Raw genomic sequence first — 25,310 nt, 5'->3', positions numbered from 1 at the left:
AATATGGAGCATAGGGGTGTGGTTCAAGATGGTGGAGTAGAAGGATGCACATTCAACTTCTTCTGAGAGAGCAACAAAATTGAAACTAGCTTTTGAGGAACCATCGACAGTGTGATGCTGAAACCCACCAAAAAAATATACCCCGTATCCAAAGACAAAGAAGAAGCTGCAGCAAGATGGTAGGAGAAGTACAATCATGATAAAATCAAACCCCATACCTGCCAGGTAGGTGACTCACAAACTGGAGAACAATAATACCAATGAAGTTCTCCCACTGTTTTGAAAGTTGAGAATCCCACATCAGGCTCCCCAGCCTGGGGATCTGACAAAGAGTCTGGGAATCCCCAGGGAATCTGACCTTGAAGACCAGGGGAATCTGATTATAGGACTTCCACAGGACTGAGTAAACAGAGACTCCACTCTTGGAGGACACAAAATCTTGCATGCACCAAGAATCAGAGGAAAGAAGCAATGACTCCCCAGCAGACTGAACCAAAACTACCTGCTGGTATTGGAGGGTCTCTTGTTGGGATGTGGGTAGGCAGGGACTCACCATAGGGACAGAGGCACTGGCAGCAGCAGGGTGGGAAGCTCCCCCTTGGTGTAAGCCCTCTTGGGAGTTGCAACTAACACTACCATAAAGCCATTAGACCTCAGGGCTAAAAGATCTCAAGCCAAACAACTAGCAGGGAGGGAAAACAATCCCACCTATCAACAGATAGTTGGATTTACTGAGCATCGCCCTGGCCACCAGAGTAAGATCCAGTTTTTCCCACTGCCAGTCCCTCCCATCAGGAAGCTTACACAAGGCTCTTAGCCTCCTTGATCAGAGGGGAGACAGATAAAGCAAGGAGAACCACAGTCCCACAGTGGTTAAAATAAAAACCATATTACAGAAAGTCAGTTATTATGAAAAAGCAGAAAGTTATGTCCCAATTGAAGGGACAAGATAAAACTCCAGAAAAACAACTAAATGAAGTGGAGATAGGCAACCTTCCAAAAAAAAGTAATTCAGAATAATGATAGTGAAGATAATCCAGGATCTCAGGGAAACAATGGAGAAGGTGCAAGAAATGTTTACCAAAGACCTAGAAAAACTAAAGAACAAATAAACAGAGATGAATAGGACATTAGAAGGAATCCATAGCAGAATGTCAGAGGCAGAAGGTTGAATAAGTGACCTGGAGGACAGAATGGTGGAAATCACTACCACAGAACAGAATATAGAAAAAAGAATGAAAAGAAATGAAGACATCATAAGAGAACATCTGGAACAACATTAAACACAACAACATTTGCATTTTAGGGGTCTCAAGAGGAGAAGAGAGAGAGATAGGACCTGAGAAAATATTTGAAGAGATAACAGCTGAACTCTTCCCTAACATGGAAAAGGAAATAATTAATCAAGTCCAGGAAGCATAGGAGTCCCAGGCTGGATAAACCGGAAGAAGAATAAACCAAGACCACGGCAGTCAAACTGATGAAAATTAGAGACAAATATAAAATATTAAAAGCACAAAGGGAAAAAGGACAAAAAATATACAAGGGAACCCCATCAGGCTATCAGCTGATTTCTTAGCAGAAACTCTACAAGCCAGAAGGGAATGGCACGACATATTTAAAGTGATGAAAGGGAAGAACCTACAACTAAGAATATGCTACCCAGCAAGACTCTTATTCAGATTTGATGGAGAAATCAAAAGCTTTCTAGACAAGCAAAAGTTAAGAGAGTTCAGCACCAACAAACCAACTTTACAACAAATGCTAAAAGAATTTCTCTAGGCAGGAAACACAAGAGAAGGAAAATATCTACACAAAAGAAATCCAAAAAAATAAAGAAAATGGTAATAGGATCATACATATGGAAAACTGCCTTAACTGTAAATGGATTAAATGCACCAACCAAAAGACATAGACTGGCTGGGCAGATGAAAATATGTGCATGTATGCATTTCCACTTACCATGTCACTCAGCTTGACTCCCCAAATTGTAAGTAATTATCTTATAGTTAGGTTAATCATGTTTCCATTATTACTTGCAATTGTAATTATCTATTTTTCCTTCTATTGATTGTGAAACCTCATAAACATCTCTTACTATTTTGACTATGTAACTATTACTCACTTATCACCATTGTATCATGATTGGTCAACAGAAAAATAAATTAATCTATATCACCAAAACTAAGATTTAATAGAAAAACCTGTAATCACTTTTTAAAATCCAGATGCATATCAGAATTATCATGAACATTTTTTTTAATTTTATTTTATTTTTAAACTTTACAAATTGTATTAGTTTTGCCAAATATCAAAATGAATCCACCACAAGTATACATGTGTTCCCCCATCCTAAACCCTCCTCCCTCCTCCCTCCCCATACCATCCCTCTGGGTCGTCCCAGTGCACTAGCCCCAAGCATCCAGTATCGTGCATCGAACCTGGACTGGCAACTCGTTTCATACATGATATTATACATGTTTCAATGCCATTCTCCCAAATCTTCCCACCCTCTCCCTCTGCAACAGAGTCCATAAGACTGTTCTATACATCAGTGTCTCTTCACAAGGATTTTCAAGTCTAGACAGATATAGGTTCAAATTTTAGGTCAACCACTTGTCATGTTACTTTTAGTTGAATTCTATGTTTTTCTGAAACTCATTTTTTTTATAGGTAATGTGCGGATAATATGTGTGCTGGCATGCTTCCTCCCTACCTTCCAGGTATTTATTAATTTTCTATCCTTTTCTGACATATTCTGTGCTGCATGGATATTTTTTTAAAATAAAAATGCCCAGGTATTTTATTTTCTCCAGAGCTCCAGATACGTTTCTAATGAGCAGCCATGTTTAAAAACAACTGAAATACATGATAATATTTTACTTTTATCTAGTTTGTTTCACTTTTTCTATTTCATATTCAGAACTCCTATTTCATTTAGTTTATGTTTTCCAATTTCTCCATCTCTTCTTTTTATTTTTTTGATGTTCCTTCTCAAAACTTCATCAAGCATAGTAGAAAAGCTTTTGTTTATATATTATATATGTATAATATTTATATACACATGAATATGAAATCCATGTGTATATATACATTTTAGAAAACATATGAATTTTTGCCTAACTAAAACATTTATGACATTTTGACTCCCCTTGTTTGACTTACTATGAATACAATTCTAGATTTCTAATTAAAATAGATATGCAACAAACAACAAGGGTTTACTGTATAGCATAGGGAAACGTAGCCAATATCTTGCAATAACCTATAATGGAAAATAATTTCAATATTAATATATGTGTATTATGTATAAATGAATCACCTTGCTGTGCACATGAAACATTGTAAGTCAACTATACTTCAATAAAACATATATATTAAAAAATAAAAGTAAGTAAATAAAGTAATTTCAAAAATATGGGGCAGAAAAGTAAAATTTTTCAGACCCTACCCAGGATTATCTATGAGCATTTCCATCAGTAGGGAAGATATTAGTAGTTTAGCAAGACTTCCTATAGCCTGGCCGAGTACCCTTTGTTGCTCTAATTTAATAATTACAAAGCATAAAGAATATCAGTATAAATGTAATTTTCTAGATATCCTGAATATCAGAAGCAGATTCCTCAAAAAAAAAAAAAAAATATATATATATACATGCAAGCCTTCTAGCCATTGGAAAGGGATGCCCCCAATCATAAGTATAAAATGTCATATATCTCTGTCATGTCATATGAACACAGTTGTGTCAATCAAGTTATTGTAAGACTGTTATTAGAAACATGATCATTTTCAGGTGAATTATTCAAGCCTAGTTTCTATGCCCACTGTACCAAGACATAAAGGTACCCTAGTAAATTTATCAATAATACTAATTTATGAAACTAACTGGCAGTCAGCTGCCTTTTCCCTGGGCCATTCACTCTTCCTCACCATGCCTGGTTTCCTCTTATTGAAATTTATGTCCCACAATACTAATGAGAAAAGTGAGGTTCAGAGGAGTTTAACCACTCTCTTAGCTCTGTGCAGCTGATATAATGAAAGTCTACAGAAGTGTTAGGGGAAGCATGCTGATTGAAACCGCCCACCCTGGCCAGGGACCATAGTAACCATTTGCATGAGTTGTTTTACGACAGGAGGTCCTGGTAAGGAACAGGCAACTAATAAGCCTCCACCAACCAGAAGAGTTCGGGAAAGGTCAAAAAGAGACACCACCTATCTGACCACGTCCCAGAATCCTTCTCTCTGGCATCCATCTTGGCTGAACAAGGCGTGCACCACCAGGAAGGACTCTGAGTCAGAATGATTGGCTAAAGACCACCCAGAAACTAATCCCATCATCATAAAACCTGCAAGCCATGTGACAGAGCAGTTCTCCTAGGTTCCCTTACCCTACTGCTCTCCACCTGGGTGCCCTTTCCCAATAAAATCTCTTGCTTTGTCAGCACATGTCTCCTCAGACAATTCTTTTCTGAGTTTGGACAACAGCCCAGTTTTGGGCCCTAGAAGGGGTCCCCTTTCCTGAAACAGAAGGACAGGGAAAGAAGACATAGCAGCCAAGAATGAACCAGGTCGCCTGGGGGCACCACTCTTCCCACCTGCCACCAACTGCAAAAACCTTAACTGACACTTGAGGTCCTCTATTTTCCGTGCCTGACTTGGAACCCCATACTGACTCCATTTGAGAGTTTTATTTCTTATCCTCTCATATATAAGCAGTTAGAAATACTTTGAAATATCTCACGTGCCTTCCTTCCATCCTTCTCTTTAACATTCTTGCTCTTTTTTCTTGCTTCTTTCCCTATGAAAGTCTTGAAGCAGGAGACTGAGGATTGTGAAGAGGATAAGAGTAGCAAGGGAAGACAAGGACCCTCCATCTTGTTTCAAAACTTAAGTTATGTCATGCTTCTGGCTCTAACCTGTCTTCAGTTCTCTCCCCTCATGCTGACAACATCCACTTAGTATTATTTTTCATCTGATATTTGGCCCAACTAAGTCCTGACCATGAATGTTACTAAAGTAACATCAGAGATAGTGTGCATCACAATAAGCCCCACTACTATGATCAGCCTTGCCAGACTTCCTGTTTCCTTAACATTAAAAAAAAAAAAAAAAAAAGCTCTTTCTCAACCAAACTTCAGCATACAGAACCTCAACCCTGACTCTTGCATTGCCCTCTCATTGACAGAGCCATCTGTAGATAGAAGAACCTTAAGATATAAGCTCAGATGAAAAAACACAGTCTTGGTTAAATTGGCACTCATTTAATAAACTTTTTCTTAAGGCAGTATTGATCTAGCACCTAAATCAGACTATGGTGACTTATACAATAGATTCCATGCCATATAGCAAATGCAAAATCCTGGAAATAATAGATTTCACTCATTACTTTCCTAAAAATAAAGTAAGAAGAATAAATGTGCATTTACCTGGGACAAAGCTTCCCTGGACCACCTCCTTGTATGCCCACCAGCCTTCGTGGATTTTTGGTGAATTCTGTTGAGCTAAAGGAAAAAACAAAGGAGAAAGGAGACTAAGATGATAGCAGAGAAGTACTGTATCCTGGTTGTCCAATAAAGAAGAGTGACTATACATAAAATAATCATTTTCTATCCAAAAGTCAAACTATAGAATGTAACAGCAACGTTCCACCTCCTTATTTTCAAATTATTAACCTGTAAAGATACTGTCATAAAGTTTTATTAAAAAAAAAAAAACACTCAGAATATTTCTACTGAAGAGAAATAGTAAGGATGTATTTAAGCTTATTTGAATTTCCCGTCACTTGTCTCTAACTCACCTCTTTTTTTTTTTTTTTTTAACTTGCCCCCTACACATATGTACACACACGCATCTATATAAGGAAGACCTATCAGTCTGACTGAAGAATCAATTCAAGAAATGTCATTTAAAAGTAAGCAAAAGGAAGCCCCTGGATAATTAAAAATGTTGTAACAGACAAAAGCAATACTGAAAGACTCTGTTACATCAAGAGAATTGCAGAACACTTTGCTCTCTGTCCATTTCCATTCATTGTTTCTTCAGCAACTCATCCATTAAGATGTGTCATTATATAAGATTTTAGCAGGCAGCAAGACAGACCATCTGAATCAAGTCTCTTATGATGGAACTGAAGAGTTTTTGTTAGCTTTCTTTGACATGCATTGAGAATGATCCAAATTCACCCTGCAAAAATCAGTCAGCCTGAGCAGGGCCCATTGGATGACATCAATTACAAAACATGATAGGTACAGATTAGAACTGAATAAAACAAAGCTTTCACATAATATGTTCTTAAATTCCCATTTAAATGGGCAATTTGGAAAGACAGGGCAGTACATTTAAAAGGCAACTCATTTAAAATTCTCCTGTAGTGCCAAGGGAAACAAGAGAAGTACCGCATTTCCATTTTAATGCTTCCCTGGTGGCTCAGGTGGTAAAGAATCTGCCCTCAAGGCAGGAGATCTGGGTTCAGTCCCTGGGTTGGGAAGATCCCCTGGAGAAGGGAAAGGCTACCCACTCCAGTATTCTGGCCCAGAGAATTCCATGGACTGTATAGTCCATGAGGTCGCAAAGAGTCAGACATGACCGAGTGCCTTTCACAAGAATATCCTCAATAATCATCTTGTGGTTGCTTCCATCTGACTTCCAGTGGGTAAAGAGCTGATTAAGAATTTCTCAGAGCAAACATGTGAACAGAAAGCAGTTTTAGCTTCTGCTGTGTTCCTCACTTCTCTTTAGCTATGGGTTGGGATCTTTACTTGATGTGCAACAAGCCCCTGGGAAAAATCAAGGTAATTAGTCAAAAAAATTATGTTGACAATGAAAGCTGTTATCACTACCAGATAAGGAAATACACATAGCCAAGGTCCTTCTTTTTATAGTAAGGAAAACCTATTGCAATTTTATTCTCTTTCTTGTGGCAGTTCCAACCACAGAAGATATAATTTAGAGTAACCTTATATTTTGGCCCAGACTCAAGCAGGGCTGAAATCAAACTTTGCATTAAGAAATGAAGAATTTTGTTTAAAAAAAGTGGTGGAGCAGCCTATATCACTTTTACGCAAAAGGCTTAAAATAAGATCATGGTTAAAATGCTCAAAGGTACCTGGAGTTGAAGATGAAGAAAAGGAAAGTCCTTAACATCACTGATTCTGAACCTGATATTCTAGAATCATTACATTGGGATTGGCCACTCATTCTGATCTTATAATCATTACAAAATTTCTGTCTACCTGCTGTTCCCAATATACCACAAATATCATATTTATTTTTTTCTCCACATCATTGATGTACCTTCCCCCTGCCCCAGCCCCGCCGACTATAATCCCTCATCTTCCTGAATTTCAGAACATTCAGTTCAGTTTAGTTCAGTTCAGTTCAGTCACTCAGTCGTGTCTCATTCTTTACAATCCCATGGACTGCTGCATGTCAGGGGTCCCTGTGCATTACCAACTCCGCGAGTTTACCCAAACTCATGTCCATTGAGTGGGTGATGCCATCCAACCATCTCATCCTCTGTCATTCCCTTCTCCTCCTGCCTTCAATCTTTCCCAGCATCAGGGTCTTTTCAAATGAGTCAGTTCTTCACATTATATGGACAAAGAATTGGAGTTTCAGCGTCAGCATTAGTCCTTGCAATGAATATTCAGGACGGATTTCCTTTAGGAGGGACTGGTTGGATCTCCTTGCAGTCCAAGGGACTCTCAAGAGTCTTCTCCAACACCACAGCTCAAAAGCATCAATTCTTCAGTGCTAAACTTTCTTTATAGTCCAACTCTCACATCCATACATGACTACCGGAAAAAACCATAGCTTTGACTAGACGAACCTTTGTTGGCAAAGTACTGTCTCTGCATTATAATATGCTGTCTGGGTTGGTCATAACTTTTCTTCCAAGGAGCAAGTGTTTTTTAAATTCATGGCTGCAGTCACCATCTCCAGTGATTTTGAAGCTCAAAAAAATAAAGTCTTTCATTGTTTCCACTGTTTCCCCATCTATTTGTCATGAAGTGATGGGACCAGATGCCATGATCTTAAGTTTCCTGAATGTTGAGTTTTAAGCCAACTTTTTTCATTCTCCTCTTTCAGTTTCATCAATAGGCTCTTTAGTTACTCTTTGTTTTCTGCCATAAGGGTGGTATCATCTGCATATCTGAGGTTATTGATATTTCTCCCGGCAATCTTGATTCCAGCTTTTGCTTCATCCAGCCCAGTATGTCTCATGATGTACTCTGCATACACGTTAAATAAGCAGGGTGAAAATATACAGCCTTGAGGTACTGCTTTACCGATTTGGAACCAATCTGATGCTCCATGTCCAGATCTAACTGTTGCTTCCTGACCTAAATACATTTTTCTCAGGAGGCAGGTCAGGTGGTCTGTTATTTCCATCTCTTTCAGAATTTTCCAGTTTATTGTGATCCACACAGTCAAAGGCTTTAGCATAGTCAATAAAGCAGAAGTAGATATTTTTCTGGAACTCTCTTTCTTTTTCGATGATCCAACATATGCTTGATTTTGATCTCTAGTTCCTCTGTTTTCTAAATCCAGCTTGAACATCTCAAAGTTAACGGTTCACATACTGTTGAAGCCTGGCTTGGAGAATTTTGAGTATTACATTGCTAACACGTGAGAAGAGTTGCAATTGTGTGGTAGTTTGAGCATTCTTTGGCATTGTCATTCTTTGGGATTGGAATGAAAACTGACCTTTTCCAGTCCTGTGGCCACTGTTGTTTTCTAAATTTTCTGGCGTATTGAGTGCAGCACTTTCTCAGCATCATTCTTTAGGGTTTGAAATATCTCAACTGGAATTCCATCACCTCCACTAGCTTTGTTCATAGTGATGCTTCCTAAGGCCCACTTGACTTTGCATTCTAGGGTGTCTGGGTCGAGGTGAATGATTACACCATCATAATTATCGGGGTCATGAAAATCTTTTTTGTATAGTTCTATTTATTCTTGACACCTCTTCTTAGTATACTCTGCTTCTGTTGGGTCATACCATTTCTGTTCTTTATTTTGCCTATCTTTTCATGAAATATTCCCTTGGTATCTCTAATTTTCTTGAAAAGATCTCTAGTCTTTCCCATTCTATTGTTTTCCTGTCTCTTTGCATTGATCACTGATGAAGGCTTTCTTATCTCTCCTTGCTATTCTTTGGAATTCTGCTTTCAGATCGGTATATCTTTACTTTTCTCATTTGCCTTTCACTTCTCTTTTTTTCACAGCTATTTGTGAGGCCTCCTCAGACAACCATTTTACCTTTTTGCATTGTTTTTCTTGGGGATGGTCTTGATCCCTGCCTCCTGTACAATGTCACGAACCTCCGTCCATAGTTCTTCAGGCACTCTATCAGAACTAATCCTTTGAGTCTATTTCTCACTTCCATTGTATAATTTTTAGGGATTTGATTTAGGTCATACCCAAATGGTCTAGTGGTTTTCCCTTCTTTCTTCAATTTAAGGCTGAATTTGGCAATAAGGTGTTCATGATCTGAGCTATAGTCAGCTCCTGGTCTTTTCTTTTTCTTTTTCTTTTTTTTTTCTGACTTCATAGAATTTCTCCATCTTTGGCTGCAAAGACTATAATCAATCTGATTTTGGTATTGACCATCTGGTGATGTACGTGTGTAGAGTCTTCACTAGTATTGTTGGAAGAGGGTGTTTGCTATGACCAGTGCATTCTCTTGGCAAAACTCGGTTACGCTTTGCCCTGCTTCATTCTGCATTCCAAGGCCAAATTTGCCTGTTACTCCAGGTAGTTCTTGACTTCCTACTTTTTCATTCCAGTCCTGTATAATGAAAAGGACATCTTTTTTTGGTGTTAGTTCTAGAAGGTCTTGTAGGTCTTCGTATAACCATTCATCTTCAGCTTCTTCAGCATTATTTGTCACTTTGATTAATTCAGTAAACATTTGGTGAGTACCTTTGACTATCAGGCAGAATTATAAGCATCAAGAATACAAAGTGTCTATTTTCCAAGAACTTATGTTCTACTGGAAGGAGACAGATAAAAGCAAACAAATTGAATTTAACTATAATAAAAATACTAATAGAGGAAAGTACTTTTTGGTACAACTAAAGAAGGTGAGAATGGCTTCCCAGGTGGCACTAGTGGTAAAGAATCCACCTGCCAATGCAGGAGACTCAGGAGATGCAGGTTCAATCCTTGGGTTGGGAAGATCCACCAGATGAAGAAATGGCAACCCACTCCAGTATTTTTGACTGGAGAATCCTAGGGACAAGAGGAGTGTGGTGAGCTACAGTTCATAGGGTCGCAAAGTGTCAGACATGACTGAAGTTACTTAGCATGCAAAAAGACACATTAGATGGTATAATAATGATGGCTTTTGAGATTTTGATAGTTAATCTAACATTTAAATAAAAAAAAGGATCTGGCCTCCAGAAAAGCATTTTCTATAGCATTTTAGGGGGATTAAAAGATCCTGAGAAAGCAAGTAGGTATAGCTTTTCCCAGAAATATAAACATAAAAGTGGTCATTGTTTTTGAACCATAGTTGACATATGGGGAAAAAGGGTCCAGATGAGTCCTAATGATTTAAGTGGTAGTCCAGGAGAAAGAAGATGGTGATTTTAACTAGCATGTGCATATGTGTGTGTTTGTGTGTGTGCGTGCCCACTCAGTTGTACTCGACTCTTTGCAACTGTAGCCCATCAGTCTCCTCTGTCCATTGAATTTTCCAGACAAGAATACTGGAGTAGGTTGCCATTTCCTACAAGAGTCAACTAGCTTAATATTAGTGAAAATAGAAGTGGATGGACTACACACACACACTCCTATATATATATACATACATTATATAAAATACATACATATTTTATTTATCTGTATATTTTAGAGGAAGAGTGATTAGACTTGCTGATGAGTTGAATGAAGGAAGTTAAAGACCATAGATCAAGGATAGCTTCTACCATTTTTGGCCTGAGGGATTAGATGTTGATAGTTATTGAGATTACAAGGGATACTAAGGGAAGAGTAGCTTTGAAACATGGAGTAAAGACCTCTGTTTGAGAAGGCTAGTGAGAAATTATGGGGAGATGTTAAGTAGGCAGTTGGATATAAAAGGTGTTCTGAGATCAAGACAAGACATACATTTATGATTCTTTGACATATAAATGATATTTAAAACCATAGGTTTAGAAGAGGTCACCAAGGAGAAAGTGGAAATATGTAGAGAGAGACCAAAGGGAAACAGAATAGAGTTCTAAGATGTTCAATATTTAGAAGTTAAACCAAGGAGGGAAATACAAAATGAAATTAAGAAAGGCAACTTAAGTTGGTAAAAACAAAGAAATAGAGAAAATAGTGGCCTCATGCCATTCTTTTAACTATTTTACTTCTCTCTCTTCTTCCTTCTTCTCTTCTTCCCCTCTCTCTCTCCTTGTTTTTGAACTTTCAGAACTATAGAAACATTACTAAGATAGTACAGAGTTCCCATATACTATATATCGCATTCCCATCTCCGTTATTACTAACATACTTCATTACTGCATTTATCAAAATTAATAAACTAGTGTTGAAAAATTATTATTAGCTGAAGTCCACACTTTATTTGGGTTTTCCAGGTGGTGCTAGTAGTAAAGAACCCGCCTGCTGATGCATGAAACGTAAAAGATGTGGGTTCGATTCCTGGGTCAGGAAGATTCCCTGGAGGAGACCATGGCAATCCACTTCAGTATGGACAGTGGAATCCCATGGACAGTGGAGCCTGGTGGGCTATGGTTCATAGAGTTGCAAAGAGTTGGACACGACTGAAGTGACTTGGCATGCACGCACACTTTATTCAGATTCCCTGTAGTTTCAGTCTGTCACCCTTCTTCTGTTCAAGGATGGCATCTAGGATTCAGGTCTTCCTAGTCTTCTCATGGCTGCAACAATTTCTTCACATTTTTCTAATCTGTGATTTCCCTATATCCCTGTCTCCTTAAGCAAATTAAAACTATCTCAAGTGCAAATGTTGTGCCTTGTCTACTACAATGCAACTCATATAACAGGTTCATTGGGCACAGTTTTAGTGAGTATTTGTTTAATAAATCTAGGAAGAGAGAAAGATGTAAAGCACCATTCAGAAATGCTATTCACAAGTTTGTTAGGAATACACACTCCTCAGATTCCTCCTCACATTTGTTGTTGTTTAGTCACTAAATTGTGTCCAACTATTTTGTGACCCCATGTAGTGCAGCCTGCCAGGCTCTACTGTCCATGAGATTTCCTGGGCAAGAATAAAGGAGTGGGTTGCCATTTTCTTACTTTAAAATAAGTTTAATGTTAAATAGTTTCTAGATTTTAAAAACCATGTAACTAAAATAGTAACAATAGTAAAATACAAATGAAAGGGGAGAAAAAGATCAGCTCTAATCTGTGTAAGTGTAGCTATAATTTTGTTTTCTGCTTCTTTCACCAAACATTGTGTCATGAGTTATTTTCTCTATTCTTATTTTTAATGTGCATATAATATTTATTTTAGTAAACATGCCATAATTTCCCAGTGAGTTCCTATCTATTGACCATTTTGTTGTTTGAATACTGCAATTATCTTTTTTCAGTTCCAGAGTGTCCACTGATCTCCCTCTTTAAGAACTTTTCTTTGAGACAGTATACCAAAATCAGGGTCAAAATAAGTGCACTTGTTAAGTTACTTTATAAAAAACATTTAGCAATTTGCATTGCCATGGTAATGCCAGTGATTATTTTTTAAGGCAATATTGAAGAAAGTTCAGACAATGATAAAACAATACTAATCCATTTAAACATAATTTGACTTCTGAAAAATAGGCAAGAGGTATTGTATCAAGAAATATTGTAACTCTATCTAATGAATGATTCTTTTCTTTCATAAATTAATGAGATGAATGTTTCATCAAACTGAAGACACATTTTGTATTTTACTTTATTACTCTTATTTATCATCTTGAAATCAGGTATAGATGTATTATCTATAAATATTATACATCAATTTGGTAGTAAAATCTATTCATGCTTTAAAACAGATAGATGAAACTTCAGATGCAAAAGTTTCAAGTCCATGCCCAGATTCACCTGGCCTCCCACAAGTCACAGGGATAAGGAGAATGTATGTGCTGTAATCAGAATACTAAAAGAGTACTGACATAATAAATCAATTTTTAAACCACAGTTGATAAACTACTGACAATTTTTAAAATAAATGAATTAGTTAATTATGGGATTAATCTCATTTCACACATAATTTCCAATCACAACCAATAGCTTTGAATGAAACTAAAATCTCCTATATCTATCTTAAGCTTGAATTTAGCCGTCTATGGGTTGCACAGAGTTGGACACAACTGAAGCGACTTAGCAGCAGCAGTAGCAGTCAAATGAAAAGAAAGGAAATAAGCAGACTTTTCAGTATCTTTTGAGAAGCAGGGTGAAATAATGGAAAATACAAAGCAACCTGTAACTGAATTTAAATTTACTACCAAATTTTGTGTTACTTCGAGCAAATAATTTCATATTTCAAATTCTCAAAAAAAAAAAAAAAAAAAAACAGAACATCCAGTGTTCTTATCTAAAATTGTTAACAGATACCTTGAAAGGCTGTCAAAAGAACATCAATATGATTCTCTGTGCTTACAATATAATATCTACTGCTTTTATTATTTGATGTTAATGGTTGGTGGTATGGCATGGGAGAAAGAGGGGAAGGTCTGGGGCACTGCAACCAAAAGGCAGGAAAGGAATCTGACAAATGACACAAAGTAGAAAGTTGTTCAGAAAACAGAAACTAGAACACAATTTTACTTGAATCAGGTTGAAATTAAAGAAGAAGAAATTATATGATAGCTTGAAGAAGCAGTAATTGCACATTTCATTCTCCAGATCCTGAGTCAATTCACAAAAGGAAAAAATAGCCCTTCCTGACCCAAGGAGAGTTCAAAGGCCCCTGAAAACACTCATGACACTTTCAAGTCAAAGTATTGTCGCCAAGAAACCTGTGAAAATAGAACAGAAGTAAAAGCAGGAAAACAAATGATTCAGGAAACTTATGAAGAGAACTTATGTTATTTGCTGGGACAAAGCCCAAGTTCCAATGGGGCTGCAGGTAAAGCAGACAAACTGACCCATTGGAATCAATTAGTGTGGTAGGAAATAAGATCAGATGTAATTCTTAGGAACTGGCCAAATGGTTTTAAGAATTTTTTTTTTTTTTCATATACCATCAGCTCAACATCTCACCCTTCTTTCAGATTCTGACCTACTCAGTATTTATTGATCATGTACTACATGACAGGTGCTGTCACATACTGTATAAATGGTAGAAACGGTGAATTATGAGCATATTTGAGTTGTGAAGATGAACCAAACTAAAGTTCCATTACTTAAAGACAAGAGAAAAAAAGACATAACAAAGACAAAAGAGAAAAAAAAAGTTTAAAACTTGAATTATCTGGAAAGCTGGAAAGATCTGCTCATCCTACATATCTCAGCTTGTTGTTTAGTCATTAAGTTGTAGCCAACTTTTTTGTGACCCCATGAACTGTAGCCCACCAGGCTCCTCTGTCCATGTGATTTCCCTGTCAAGAATAATAGGGTGGGTTCTCATTTCTTTCTGCAGAAGATCTTCCCAATCCAGGGATTAAACTGGTATCTACTGCATTGGCAGGCAGATTCCTTGCCACTGAGCCACCAGAGAAGCCCACCTCTCAGCCACTATTTCAATAAAGATAACAAATATTTATATTCCTCACCTGGATTTTTCATTCCAGTTCTATCCAACTTTTCTAGCAGTCCATTAGGTAAAGGCATTGCTATTTTCCAGAAGTTCACAGTTATAAGTCTTTTGCCTCTGTGACAGAAGCAGTGCTAATAATTCATTTTCCTCTTCTTCCTTAACAAGAGAAGTCTTGGTATTTAGTAAGGCATACTGACTTCTCAGAATAAAGACTACACTTTCTTAGCTTCCTTGTAGCTAGGTGTGGACACGAGACTAAGCTATGGCCAATGAGATGTTAGTGTGCAGGACATCCAGGAAATGTTACAGAAGATGTATGCCTCTTCACATCCCTTTCAGGATGCTAGAATGTGGGCATGTTACGAAGAGCTGAAATAGCCATTCTGAACTATGAAGCTTAAGCCTCATCTCCAATAACAAGACAGACGGAGCTGGAAGGACTACCCTTAGAAAAGAGAAATAAACCTTATTGGTATTTTCTGTTACTTACTGCTGACACTAATCCATATTGATATATGTTCACCTCCAATACACAAGGAATTAAGACATCAATTCTACTTCTGCTGTAGCTCTGATCCACTTTCCTACACGTTTATACTACCTAGTCAGAGGCCCTCAGCAGTGGCTTAATGGACAGTTACAGATGCCTAATCACAGGACTTTTTGTCCCCATGCTCCCTGATGCTGCCCCCACAGCTACCCCACTATTAAGGCACCTCTTCCTAAAGCGGTACTCTACTTCTGTCTTTCATTGCCCCTGTAAAATTATTTGATGACTGCCAACTATTTATAACAGAGAAGGCAATGGCACTCCACTCCAGTACTCTTGCCTGGAAAATCCATGGAAGCAGGAGCCTGGTAGGCTGCAGTCCATGGGGTCACCAAGAGTCGGACACAACTGAGCTATTTCACTTTCACTTTTCACTTTGATGTACTGGAGAAGGAAATGGCAACCCACTCTAGTGTTCTTGCCTGGAGAATCCCAGGGATGCGGAAGCCTGGTGAGCTGCCATCTATGGGGTCGCACAGAGTCGGACACGACTGAAGCGACTTAGCAGCAGCAGCAGCAACTATTTATAAGGTTATATCCAGGCTCATTGATCATCACTCAAGGATCACAACAACCACTCATCAGTGGTTTCCAGTGGGTTACACAATGATGGACAAGTGAAGCTTTCAATGCTTTTTAGGGTGTGGTGCATTTGCCTATTTTTGAAACTTACTCTAGTCTCCTTTGAGGGTTATTTCTCTGTGCTCTCACAGGATGTATTATATACGTCTGCCTTATTGTATCAGAGAAGGCAATGGCATCCCACTCCAGTACTCTTGCCTGGAAAATCCCATGGACGGAGGAACCTGGTAGGCTGCAGTCCATGAGGTCGCTAAGAGTCAGACACGACTGAGTGAGTTCACTTTCACTTTTCACTTTCACTCACTGGAGAAGGAAATGGCAACCCACTCCGGTATTCTTGTCTGGAGAATTCCAGAGACAGGGGAGCCTGGTGCGCTGCCATCTATGGGGTCACACAAAGTCAGATTTGACTGAAGTGACTTAGCAGCAGCCTTATTGTATATAGTATTTTTTTTTAATTACTTCTTCATGGGTTTGTCATAGTGACAGAACAGGTGTTCAATAAATATTTCTATACTGAAATAAATTAAAACATTTTTTTCACTGACTGACCTTATGTCCTAGTTAGACTAAACTGTCTTGTTTATGTGTCATTTGTTCATGCTATTTATTCTTCCTATAACATCACTTTCATCACTGCAAAGTACTTAAATTCTTCAGGTATTAATATCAGCTTAAAGGCCACTTTTTCCTTGAAAACTTTCATGTTCCTTCCAGCAGGAATAAAGCTTTGTCATCTCTGAAGTTTCTTACCATTTTATGTATAATTTATTTCATTTAAATCCAATTCAACATGATTCAATCCAATCCACTCCATTTCAAAAATAATATTTAGAATGTACTCACTGTACTTGATTACATATTCTAGGTTTCTATTTTGGACGGGCCCAAAGTTCAACAAGAAATTGAAAGGAAGTTTTTAACATATTTGAGGTTAATGTTTATGCAATATATTAGTTAAGATAACGCAAGTGATTAAAATGCTAGTTTATCTGCTGTAAAAAAAATTAACTCTAAAATCTCAATGGCATAGTACAAGTTTATTTCTCACATATGTAAGATCCAAAACTAGTTTTACTGACTGTTGCGCAACTCTCCAAAACAGAGCCCAGGCTTTCTGTCTTGTGGCTCTATTTTCTGCAATATATGAATTCAAACAACCATGGTGTGTATGTACATCACAGGCCAGAAGCAGAAAGTTGTTTTCATGGCATAAGCTTAGACTTGCTCATAATGCTCATTACTCCTTCCTATATTTTACTGACTGAAATTTAGTTTTTCGAATATATTTAAACGTAAAGGAAGCTAGAGAAATGTTGTCCAGCTATAGATTACACGATAGTTTTGAACTGGATAGAATGAAGGTAAGTCTTATACAATCCTCCATATTTCACAGTGATGAAACAGAACCCAGACCATGGGCCCTCAGAGGTACACATCCTTTCTGTGTCCCCGTTTTTTATTTATAGGACATAGGCTTCATTCAGATTCCTTGATCATCCTGCATTCCAAAGGGCAGATTCAAATAGTTGCTTAATGTAGAAGGGAGGAAATGCAGAAACAAAGGCTGAACAGTCAAGAAACAGTACTGCAACTGTGGGGCAGGGTCCTGGTTCCTCCTTAAGGAATATGCAAAGCAATCAGCTCAGTTCTGTTGCTCAGTCTTTGCCACTCTTTGCGACAACACCTTTGAGTTTTTCTATAGGAGCTAAGGTCCCTGCCCAGGTGGAAGAGGGTAATCTCAGGCTGAACATGAGATTTCTGGAGCACTGCACTGCTACCTCACCATCAGCCAATCAGAAGACAGTCTGCACACAAGTGTTGTTGTTTGTTTGTTCTGATCCCATCCCCAAATGATTTTTCTTTTAAAAACTCATTGTCAGGCACAATTTTCAGAGTTGGTTTTTGGACAAGAGTCCACCTTCCCAGATTGTTGGCTTGTTGAATAAAACAAGCTTTACTTTCCAACCAACACTTGTCTATTGAGTATTAGCTTTCCAGTGGTGAGCAGTCAGTCTTGAGTTCAATAACACTGATACTGAAGAAAGTTTGAAAGCTTCTCATTCTTCTAAGATGGACCAAAAAGAGGAGGAAATATGTCTAGGAGAATATGTAGCTAGGGCGACTGTAACTTCTGACTTGCCTCTTGTGTACAGTCACTCAGTCATGTCTGACCCTTTGTGACTCCATGGACACCTGGAGTCCCTGTCCTTCACCATCTCCGAGAGTTTGCTCAAACTCAAGTTCATTAAGTTGGTGATGCCATCCAACCATCTCAGCCTCTGTTATCCCTTTCACCTGCCTTAAACCTTTCCCAGTATCAGGGTCTTTTCTAATGAGTCAGCTCTTCACATCAGGGGGCCAAGTACTGGAGCTTCAGCTTCATCATCAGTTCTTCCAATGAATATTCAGTGTTGATTTACTTTAGGATTGAATGGCTTGATCTCCTAAGAATCCAAAGGACTCTCAAAAGTCTTATCCAACACCATCGTTCCAAAAAAATCAATTATTTGGTGATCAGCTTTCTTTATGGTCCAATTCTCACATCCTGCATGACATTGGGAAATTCATAGATTTGATTATATGGACCTTTGTTGGCAAAGCAATGTCTCTGCTTTTTAATGCGCTAAGTTTGTCATAACTTTTCTTTCAAAGAGCAAACATCTTTTAATCTCGTGGCTGGAGTCACCATCAGCAATGATTTTGAAGCCCAAGAAAAGAAAGTCTGTCACTGTTTTCATGGTTTCCCCATCTATTTGCCATGGAGTGATGAGACAAGATGCCATGATCTTAGTTTCTTGAATGATGAGTTTTAAGTCAGGTTTTTCACTCTCTTCTTTCACCCTCAACAAGAGGTTATTTAGTTCCTCTTCACTTTCTGTCATAAGGGTGGTATTATCTGCATATCTGAGGTTATTGATATTTCTTCTGGCAAACTTGATTCCAGCTTGTGCTGCTTCATCCAGCCCAGCATTTCACATGATGCACTCTGCATATAAGTTAAATAAGCAGGACAACAATACACAGCTTTAACAAATTATTTTTCCAAATTGGAACACATCCATTGTTCCATGTCCAGTTCTAACTGTTTCTTCTTGACCTGTACACAGGTTTCACAGAGGGCAGGTAAGGTGGTCTGGCATTCCCATTTCTGGAAGAATTTTCCACAGCTTGCTGAGATCCACACAGTCAAAGGATTTAGGATATTCAATGAAGCAGAATTAGACGTTCATCTGGAATTCTCTTGCTTTTCTTATGATCCTACAGATATTGGCAATTTGATGTCTGATTCCTTTGCTTTATCTAAACCCAGCTTGTACATCTGGAATTTCTTGGTTCATATACTGTTGAAGCCTAGCTTGAAGGGTTTTGAGCATTACCCTGTTACCATGTGAAATGAGTACAATTGTGTGATAGTTTGAACATTCATTGGCATTGTCTTTTTGTGAGATTGGAATGAAAACTGACCTTTTCCATTCCTGAAGTAACTGCTGAGTTTTCCAATTTTGCTGACATATTGAGTGCAGCACTGTCACAGCATCATCTTTTAGGATTTGAAATAACTCATCTGGAATTCTATCACCTCCATTAGCTTTGTTCATAGTAAAGTTTCTTAAGGCCCACTTGACTTCGCATTCCAGGATGTCTGGCTCTAGGTGAGTGATCACGCTATGGTGTTTATCCAGGTCGTGAAGATCTTTTTTGTATGGTTCTTCTGTGTATTCTTACCACTTCTTCTTAATATCTTCTGTTTCTGTTAGGTCCATACCGTTTCTGTCCTTTATTGTGCCCATCTTTGCATGAAATGTTCCCTTGGTATCTCTAATTTTCTTGAAGGGATCTCTAGTCTTTCCCATTCTATTGTCTTCCTCTATTTCTTTGCATTGTTCACTTAGGAAGGCTTTCTTTTCTGTTCTTGCTATTCTTTGGAACTCTGCTCAATTGGGTATATCTTCCCTTTCTCCTTTGCCTTTCATTCCCCTTCTTTTTTCAGCCATTTGTAAGGCCTCCTTGGACAATCTATTTGCCTTCCCCCCCGCCCCTTTGGGATGGTTTTAATCACTGCCTCTGGTACAATGTTACGAACCTCAATCCACAGTTCTGCAGGCACTCTGTCTATCAGATCTTATCCTTTGAATCTATTTGACTTGCCTAGGATATTCCTAATTTACCCTGTCTCAATATATTTATAAATAGGGCTCTCTTTGGCTCTCAAAAAGTTGTGGTTTAGATAATTAATTATATGGTCATTTTTGCACATGGCAGTTTTTGCCATGTCACTTTAGCCATTTTGAAGAGAGCCTGCAGGGTACTTATATACATATCAGATTAGTCACATATTGCTGAAAATTTCATCATGTATGTGTGTTATCTAACCTAAATCAAGAATTGCACCTTTTCCCTCCCTTCCTGTACTCTTTCTCCTCTGCTCTGGATAAAGAATGTCACCTGTCATTTCAGTAAACAAAGATGCCATAAAGCCATCAGCCACTGTAGCTGTTCCACTGGTGTTCTCTGAGGGTAATTCAGGACAGAGGAAAAACCAAGAGAGTGATCCTAGATAGTTAACATGTAGACCAAAGGACTGATTCCAATAAACTCAGATTCTTGCATCTTCCCAAAAATAATATAACACTAAAATTATTAACTTGAGATGTCTATTTTTGTGATTAGCAGTAATCTTTTTGATGTTTGACTACATTTTCTTTCAACAAAAATTTCTATATATTCTGGTTACTCCCTTAATTCTTTGGAGCAATTTCTCAGAACTACATAAAGTGATGCCTTCTTGTGCAATAGTCTTCTGTAATGCCCTGAAAAAATATAATTCTCAACTTTTAGGCTATGCATTTTTTTTTTCAGTCAACACTACTAACTTCATCACCATTTACCAGGTGATAAATCAGGAAAACCAACTCATTTGAACCCAGACCCAATTACTAGAAACCTGAGGACCCAGATACATTTCCTCTTATTTAAATGTTAGATGAAAAGAGACAAATTTCAAGGAAATAAGCTTACTGAGGTTATTAAATGTGTTAAAGGCTGGGTGGTGATGGAATTGAGTGGAAGGAGGGGTTTCCTTCTGTAAGTTACCTTTCTCTATTAATGACCCTGAAGGATGGGGTGAGGAGGGAAGTGGGAGGGGGTTCAGGATGGGGAACACATGTACACCTGTGGCGGATTCATGTCAATGTATGGCAAAAACCACTACAGTATTGTAAAGTAATTAGCCTCCAATTAAAATAAATTAATATTTAAAAAAGTGAATCTGTAATAAAAAAAAACTGGAGATGCACTTTGCAGCAAAAAAAGTAAAATAAAATAAATAAATATTCAACATAACCCCTAAAACATTTCTTTAACTCCAATACAGTGAGAATCACTGCTGGAATGAGATGTAGTATAAGAGACTGAATATATTAAAGTATAATTACCTTATAAACAAATTATCTAAATATATTTCATTTCCTTCTAAAGGTGGGCTAACTTATTCAGAAAAATATAAATACAACATTGAATTATAGATGTAGAAGAGAAGCAGGAAATCCTATTTGATGTTCCCCTCATTTAGCAGAGGGAGAAACTGAGACTTAGAAGAGTAAAAGCCTTCAGAAGAATTAACAACAGGTAGCCAACCAATACTGTGACTTAAGGTCTCTGGTGATCAAACTGCTGCTCTTCCAATTATATATAAAAGGATTTTAAATGAGTAGTAAAAGAAAAGTTTAGTCATCATTTAAACAGAACATTCAATTTCAGTAATTTAGGATTATCAGTACAGTGGCCAGCAAATTCCAAGATTTTCTGATAGTATTTGTACTAATTCCACCAAACAAATCTCTGATAATGAGATTTGGTATTCTTGACATGTGCAAAGGACCCTGGAACAGAATGTGTACTTCCACTAAGAAAACCAAGTGGAAGTAGACTTTGATAAGTTCCAGAGTTATAAGTTACAGAAAATTCCTTCTGTTCTTTAATCATTTACTTTCAGAACTATGTGCAATGTCTTCTTAAGGTCTACTCACTTGTAAATCAAAGACAAATCATTATGAGTGAAAAGAAAGCATTATGAGAGGCTGCTTTCTCTGAGATCCGCTCTAAAAGTTCATCCCTAATGGAAACAGAGGAAAGTGTACTTCAAAATTACTTTTTTTCTTCAAACAAAAGATTTTCTCAAATTTCTGGGAATGCCAGGAACAGCCTTTCTGTTATAAATGTTGCATGCAGTCATACCAAAACCAAGAAATGAAAAGAAAGGAACACCCTTACAAATATTCTTTTATCACAGGAGTAAGGAAGAAGTTATTCCTGAGAGCCACACCACCCTTAGTTTAAAGGGAAAAAAAAAATCACCAGGCACAAAAGTGGAAAATATATTAAAGATTATTAATAACTCAGCCAATAAAATGTTTTCATCATCCTAGGAGATTTCCCCAGTCAATACTTTACCTATAAAGTAAGCAAATTCTCTATCATCATTAGGTTAATTAGCTTCCACTTGCTTATTTTTTAAATTTTAATCATTTAATTGGAGGATAGTTACTTTACAATATTTTGATGGCTTTTGCCATACATAAACATTAATCGGCCACAGGTGTACATGTATCCCACCTATCCTGAACCCCCCTCCCACCACCGTCCAGGTTGTCACAGAGCACTCTATGAGACAAGTCCAAAAATATATTGCTGTGATTTATGTCCAAGAATGTCCTTCCTAGGTTTTCCTCTAATAATTTTACAGTGTTTAGCCTTATGTTTAGGTCTTTGATCCTTTATTTAATATGTAATTATATTTATTTATTTTTGGCTGAACTGGGTCTTTGTTGCTGCACGGCCTCTTCTCTAGTTGCAGTGAGTGAAGCTACTCTCTAGTTGCAATGCACGAGCTTCTCATTGCAGTGGCTTCTCTTGTTGTGGAGCACAGGCTCTAGGACATGCGGAGCTTCAGCAGTTGCAGCTCCTGGGCTCTAGAGCACAAGATCGGGAACTGTGGTGCACAGGCATAGTTGCTCCCCAGCATGTGTATCTTCCTGGATCAGGGAACAAAACTGTGTCTTCTGCATTGGCAGGCAGATTCTTTGCACTGAGCCACCAGGGAAGTCCTTTGATCCATTTTGAGTTTATTTTTATGGATGGTATCAGAGAGTGTTCGAGTTTCATTCTTTTAAATGTAGCTGCCCAAATTTCCTAGCTTATTGAAGAGACTGTCCTCTGTCCATTGTATAGTCTTGCCTCTTTTGTCATAGACTAATTGGATATAGGTATATCTGGGCTTTCTATCCTGTCCTGCTGAATATATCTGATTTTTGCCAGTACCATACTGTTTTGACTATGGTAGCTTTGCAGTACAGTGTGAAGTCAGTGAGCCTGATTCTTCCAGCTCCATTTTTCTTTCTTAGGATTGCTTTGGCTATTCAAGGTTTATTGTGTCTTAAAATTGCTCTGGTTATTCAAGGTGTTTTGTTTCCATTCAAACTGTAATTCTGTTGTTGTTGTTGTTCTAGCTCTTTGAAAAAATGCCACTGGTAATTTGATAAAAATCACACTGAATCTGTAGATACCCTTGGGTAATACAGTCATTTTGACAAAATCAGATCAGATAAGATCAGTCGCTCAGTCGTGTCCGACTCTTTGTGACCCCATGAATCGCACCATGCCAGGCCTCTCTGTCCATCACCAACTCCTGGAGTTCACCCAGACTCATGTCCATTGAGTCAGTGATGCCATCCAGCCATCTCATCCTCTGTCATCCCCTTCTCCTCCTGCACCCAATCCCTCCCAGCATCAGAGTCTTTTCCAATGAGTCAACTCTTCACATGAGGTGGCCAAAGTACTGGAGTTTCAGCTTTAGCATCATTCCTTCCAAAGTAATCCCAGGGCTGATCTTCAGAATGGACTGGTTGGATCTCCTTGCAGTCCAAGGGACTCTCAAGAGTTTTCTCCAACACCACAGTTCAAAAGCATCAATTCTTCAGTGCTCAGCCTTCTTCACAGTCCAACTCTCACATCCATACATGACCACAGGAAAAACCAGAGCCTTGACTAGACGAACCTTTGTTGGCAAAGTAATGTCTCTGCTTTTGAATATACTATCTAGGTTGGTCATAACTTTCCTTCCAAGGAGTAAGCGTCTTTTAATTTCATGGCTGCAGTCACCATCTGTAGAGATTTTGGAGCCCCCCAAAATAAAGTCTGACACTGTTTCCCCATCTATTTCCCATGAAGTGATGGGACCGGATTCTCCCAAACAAATAACATCTGTTTGTGACATCCTCAATGTCTTTCATCAGCATGTTATAGTTTTCAGAGTACACATTTTTGCCTCCTTAGATAGACTTATTCCTCTTAGATGCAATAGCAAATGGGAATGTTTTCTTAATTTCTCTTTCTGATTTTTCATTGTTAGCATACAGAAATGTAAGAGATTTCTATGTAATAATTTTATATTCCACAAGTTTACAGATTATGTGGAGCTTAAACACTATGCTACTAAACAGCCAATGGATCACTGAAGCAATCAAGGATGAAATAAAAAATACCTAGAGAAGAGTGACAATAAAAACACAACAAACTAAACCTATGGGATGCAACAAAAGAAATCCTAAGAGGGAAGTTTACAGCAATACAATCTTACCTCAGAAAATGAGAAAAATATCCAATAAATGACCTTACCTTACACCTAAAGTGACTTAAGAGAAATAAGAACAAATAAAACCTAAAGTTGGTAGAAGGAAAGAAATCTTAAAGATCAAAACAGAAAACAAAGACATAGGGACTAAAAAAGCAATAGAAAAGATACATGAAACTAAGGCCTGGTTCTTTGAAAAGATAAACAAAATTAATAAACTTTTAGCTAGACTCATCAAGAAAACAAAAGAAAGGACTCACAACAATGAAATTAGAAATGAAGGATCATAAACAATTGCCACAAACAATTTTATGCCAATAAAATGAACTCCAGAAGAAATGGACAAATTCTTAAAAAAGGTACAACTTTCCAAGGCTGAACCAGAAAGAAATAGAAAATATGACTAAACAATCACAAGTACTGAAATTGAAACTGTGATTTAAAAACTTCCAACAAACAGAAGTCCAGAACCAGATGTCTTCACAGGTGAATTCTACCAAACATTTAGAGAAGAGTTACCTATCTTAGGAAGAACTGCAGATGAAGAAACAATCCCAACCTCATCCTATGACGCCACAATCACCCTGATTCTATCATTATGTTAATATCTTGCAATTCTAAAATTCCACTTTCTTTGAGTCATGCAATTCTGAATTTCAAAGTTAGCCAAAAGCAGACACAGAAGGAGTATATGTACTCTGAAGCAAATGCTGTGCTCTGACTCTCAAGCTCAAAAACTTCATACTGGAGGATTATATAGAAGTTCATATGAAATATATCAGTATTGACCTTAACTCAGTTTTTCTGTCACTTTTGTACCTTTTTTT

At 37.7% G+C, this 25,310-nt stretch overlaps 1 protein-coding gene across 1 annotated transcript in view; it reads right to left on the bottom strand.

Moving 5' to 3' along the window:
- CA10 (carbonic anhydrase X) overlaps window positions 1-25,310 on the bottom strand; it is a 737,308-nt gene that overhangs the window by 703,245 nt on the left and 8,753 nt on the right. Inside the window, exon 3 of the mRNA XM_010848877.1 lies at window positions 5,427-5,501. Within this exon, the coding sequence (XP_010847179.1) occupies window positions 5,427-5,501 (75 nt within the window). The remainder of the gene's footprint in view (window positions 1-5,426; window positions 5,502-25,310) is intronic.

Source organism: Bison bison, unplaced genomic scaffold (assembly GCF_000754665.1).
Source record: "Bison bison bison isolate TAMUID 2011002044 unplaced genomic scaffold, Bison_UMD1.0 scf7180017864277, whole genome shotgun sequence".
In the NCBI taxonomy this organism is placed as follows: Eukaryota; Metazoa; Chordata; class Mammalia; order Artiodactyla; family Bovidae; genus Bison; species Bison bison.
Note: the sequence above shows the minus strand (reverse complement) of the source record. Positions and strands in the feature narration are given on the sequence as shown.